Source organism: Rhipicephalus sanguineus, chromosome 3, assembly GCF_013339695.2.
Source record: "Rhipicephalus sanguineus isolate Rsan-2018 chromosome 3, BIME_Rsan_1.4, whole genome shotgun sequence".
NCBI lineage: Eukaryota > Metazoa > Arthropoda > Arachnida > Ixodida > Ixodidae > Rhipicephalus > Rhipicephalus sanguineus.
Window position 1 is genome coordinate 53,706,654 of NC_051178.1, and position 4,915 is coordinate 53,711,568.

A 4,915-nucleotide genomic window follows, 5' to 3' on the forward strand; every position below is an offset into this window, starting at 1 on the left:
CGGGAAACCAAACTCCACTCTGGACGAACCATTCACCATCGAGGAGATTTCCGGAGAGTTCTACATGATCCCAACGGTAGATCCACGCCAGGCCCGGATGGTGTAACAAACAAGGCACTAAGAAACCTCGAGGACGAGTCGGTCGAGTTTCTCGCGGACGAAATCAACCGTATATGGAAGGAGGGCGCAGTCCCTGAGCAGTGGAAGATTGCGCGGGTCATCCTCATTCCTAAGCCCGGCAAGCCACCGAGCTTGGAAAGCCTACGGCCTATCTCTCTTACATCCTGTGTGGGGAAGGTGGCAGAGCACGTCATCCACAACAGAATCACAGGGTTTATCGAGGAAAACGAGCTGTTTCCTCACAACATGGTGGGATTTAGGCCCGGTCTTTCAACTCAGGACGCTATGAGGCTCATCAAGACTCAGATACTCGACAGTAACACCCGGGACACGAGGGTCATTCTCGGTCTTGACCTAGAGAAGGCTTTTGATAATATACATCACTCGTTCATTCTCGACTCAATTTCGAACCTAGGCCTGGGCGCGTCCTTCCATGCTTTCGTTCGATCTTTCCTCGAGGGACGCAGCGCACTGCTCAAGGTCGGCGACAAAATGGCACTGAGCAATAGGGGCACCCCGAAAGGGTCCGTGATTTCACCGCTATTGTTCAATATCGCCATGGTTGGTCTATCGGAGGGTCTGGGCAAGATTCAAGGCATCGGACATACTGTTTACGTGGACGACATAACGATCTGGTGTGCTGGAGGCAGCGATGGGCACACTGAATCTGCCCTCCAGGAAGCCATCGACTACACAGAGTCCTTTCTGCAGGACACGGGCCTCAGGTGCTCACCGAGTAAATCAGAGCTGCTTTTGAATAGACCCAGCAGGCTGGGACGCAAGCCAAAAGACTGGAAGCCCCTGGCAGAGAGTGACATCAACCTGCATACGAAGAGTGGGGACATAATCCCTAGGGTCCCGTCGATCCGCATCCTCGGTATGATCGTGGAGTCGTCGGGCACCAATAGCCAAACGATCCTCCGGCTCGCAAAAAACACCAGCACCATCGGCCTTATCAGGAGGGTCGCCAACAGACGCAGTGGTCTTGCAGAAGACAACCTGGTCAGGCTTATCCACGCGTTCTTACTGTGCCTCTTTACCTACGTCGCGGCCATGCATGTCTGGAGGAGGGCTGAGCGGGATAAATTAAACGCCATTATCCGGAGAGGCATCAAGAGCGCTCTTGGTATCCCGAACTACACGCAGACGGAAAGACTCCTACAGCTGGGAATGCACAATACGCTCGAGGAGATTGTGGAGGCACAGGAGAGGGCACAGGTCATCAGACTCTCGGGCACGAAGGCTGGGAGGCGACTCCTGATGGCCATGAGTATCCCGTCGGCCACAGTGGACGACAATTACCAGGGATTGCCAAGAAGATAACGTGAACAAAACATCGTTTCCCCCATTCCGCGCAATATGCACCCGCTGCGAAACACGGGAAGAAGACGGGCCAGGGCAGCGACGATCCTCCGCAGTGTAGCAGAGGTCCCTGGGGAGAGCTGTTTTGTCGACGCGGCCAGGTACGGGAACAGCAACAAATACGCAGTGGTCTCGGTCGACCAAGCTGGTTCGGTCATCAACGCCGCATCGATTGAAGGTTCCTCCTCGAGCGCTGCCGAGCAAGTGGCCATCGCCGTCGCTCTCCTCGACGAGAAGCGCGCGAACGTATACAGCGACTCACGGGCAGCCGTCCGTGCCTTCGCCGTCGGCGCAATCGCCAAGGAAGCACGCCGTATTCTCGGTGAAAAAGACATCTCTAACCACATCATAACGTGGTTCCCTGCTCACATGGGTCATTTTGAAGGAGGCCCCACCAACCTCAACGAGCTGGCCCACTCCAAGGCGCGAGGTATGACGTTCCGCGCCCACGGAGGTTCTCCCCAGCCCACGACGTTGGACAATAGAGATCAGCCCACCACATACAATGAAATTACGCAGCACTTCTACCTAGGCAGGAGGGTCTACCCCCCTCCTCACAGAAAACTACACAGAGCCCAGGCCATGACGCTTAGACTCCTGCAGACTGATTCATATCCAAATCTGGCCTTATTTCACAAAATTTACCCGGATACTTACACTAGCAGCTCGTGTCCCATTTGTGGGAAAATAGCTAACTTAGAGCATATGCTCTGGCGATGCCCCTCGTTACTGGGCAGTGAACAAGCCGACCCAGCCAAGTGGAGCTCCGCCATCAGAAGCCCCAACAAGGGGGATCAGCTTTGGGCCGTCCAGAGAGCCCACGATGCGGCGGTCAGGCTAAGCCTGCCCGTCCCAACGTGGGAGAAGCCCACTGCGCGCTAGTCGCGTCTCTCAGGACTCAGGACTATATTTAATAAAGTTCCACCATCCATCCATCAGCACGTCTGGTGTTTCATACAGCTTCGCGGGTTATTCACGTTCGCAGAGCGGGATGGCGGCCAATTTTTTTCTCTTAACAGCCTCCTTTGACACATCATGCGCGTGATTAGTGCTGCTGCTTGTAGTTTCTGTGTGAGTAGAGTGTTTTTGCGTCAATTGGGTGAACATGATGTCAGAAGCGCTGTTGCGCGGCATGAGGAGGTAATTGATGCCCTCGGCCAAGCGAACACTCGCTTGTCAAGCATCAGTGTCAACAGCATTCAGGTGGAATGCCTTTGAATATGCCTAGCTGTACAGATGAATTAACGAAGTGCCTCGTGTAACAGCATGACATCAGTAGGGGCAGTGTGAATGCAGATCTATCGTTCTCTGCCGATATAGTCGGTACTTTGTAAGTCCCACTTTTTCATTATCGATTAAAAAGAAAAGGCTGTTAAGTAGAACTTGTAAGTCGTGTTTACAAGCTGTTTAGGAAAAAAATGCGCGCGATATCGAGTCGTTCGAGTCGTTTGTCGCCCTTGAAAAGGTATAACCTTCCAGTCGAAATAAGGGTCCAGTGGCCGTGCACGTACCCGACACTCACGGATTCGGCAAGATCAGATTACCATCGCCATGACTCTTTCCATCGTGAGGTGAAATCGTAGGTAATAGCGTTTCGTAGGTAACTACAAACTTAGAACGATGCCGAAGGCAATCTAAATTAAACGTTACGGTGTCCTTAATGTTCTGCGCTGCGAGGTCCGTGAGTCTACCTTTTATTTTATTGATTTACAGATACTGCAGGCCCTCCTCGGGCCCATGCAGGATGAAATACAAACAATACAATCAGACAATAAATAGTAATACACTGGAAAGCTTGGCACAATTGAAATTATAGATACATACCTTTACAAATATGTGATGTTTCTAGGGGGACACAAAGTGAGATGGCTGTCGCTGTCAGCCAACCCAGTAGAGTAAGGCTGAATATAAAACTTTTAGTAACTGCAGTAAGCAGGCATGTTTTATAGAAAAGCTAGAGGCAGTCGCTTTCTCCACTTCTACACTTGACGGAATCCTTCTAACATGTCCGTGTTTCAAGATATCAGACTGCAAATTTTAATACCACTGTTCATTATTGCACACGCAAGAGAGGACTGGCGCAAGGCTCCTCCCACATATACTGCGGCAGTTGCATACGGCGCTCACTCTGACAACGGGCGGAAGACACATGAAAGGATGACAATGGTTACCTGTTCACTACCGGCTGGCGTTATCAAAGAATGATAGCGCTCACATAAAGGAAAACACTGTCTTGCATACGTAATCATGCGAACCGCAATTTAGCCTTGCAGCCGGATATATTGGAGCAAAGAGATGCTTGAACATTTGTTTCAAGTGAAACAGCGTAAAAACATGATTGCCTATTCGCCTGGTGTGCCACCGATGGCGGCGCTGCGAACGGCGCCCCGTTGACGCAAAAGCGGGGATTCGGCTTTTGTCGTCTGCTAGGCTGTGACTAGAGATGCAGCATTTTCGTTATAGTTCGCTCACGTCGCATGCCGTTCCTCGACTACTAGCTGTATTTTCTTTTAATGATAGATCTTTAGATGGCTGGTAGCATTACAGGAGGTTAAGAAACGTTAACATTTAGCATATCTTCTATATACACAGAGCCATCGCAGTCAGGATCATGCCACCGAGTTCGTAGCGTCACTCAGTGGGCAGGGTGGCGTTGAAACAGCTTACGTCAAAAGCGCGAACGTCCCGCCAAGCGAGTTCAAGAGAGTCTGTGCTGCTTTGGAAGCAAAGCGCGATCAATTTTACGGCTTATTCGCAAACGTTAGCAGTATGTACACAGACTTGAATGAATGTTCACACTCCACTCCCAATTGCAGTGACGTACAAAAAACGCTTGCCGACAAAATAAAATTGATATCTTCATCGACCAGCGGATTATTGTGCACTATTCTAGCGTAGATTGGGCGAGTTGGATGTACAATAAAACTTGTTACTAGCGTTAGTTTGCTCCGAATGAAACGCCAGCAGTGGTGCGCGTGGTACAGTTTGCACCCATACGATTACAGCTAGATACGCTCTTGTGGTTTGCCGCTCGTGAGCCACATTCATGCTTTTGATTGCGAAGTGCTGCCAATCGGGTGTGCGTGCATGTCAACGGTGATGACAAGACGGTGCGCATTATACAGTTCGTAATGCTTGTGGAACGCGCTTCGCTGTTCGTGTTTCATTTGTCACCGATAATACAGCTTGGTAACAGTAGGAAAAATCGGCGAATATGGCCAAGAAGAGAAGAAAGAGAGCTCTTTCCCACCACTCTTTTGTCCGCTTGGGCTGGTTATTGCTATTCTTTACCACGGTGTAACAAGACTGAATATTTTACGATGAAATTAGGTTTGGGATTCCTGATCAAATGCGAAAATTCACCGTCGGCGTCCCTAGTCGGCAGTGTCAACACGAGTGAAGAAAAAAAGCGTCACACGATGACGTCAGCTTA

The 4,915-nt window shown here is 50.4% G+C and overlaps 1 protein-coding gene across 1 annotated transcript; it reads left to right on the forward strand.

Annotated features, from left to right (window-relative positions):
- The first annotated feature begins 405 nt into the window (after positions 1 to 405).
- On the forward strand, positions 406 to 1,443 carry LOC119385478 (uncharacterized). The gene has a single exon (XM_037652903.1). It carries the CDS (start codon positions 406 to 408, stop codon positions 1,441 to 1,443), a length of 1,038 nt encoding a protein of 345 aa, XP_037508831.1.
- Positions 1,444 to 4,915: the final 3,472 nt, after the last annotated feature.

What these genes read in the sequence shown, in the direction of transcription:
- LOC119385478 (XM_037652903.1), top strand. Translation starts at nt 406, where the DNA reads ATGAGGCTCATCAAGACTCAGATACTCGACAGTAACACCCGGGACACG.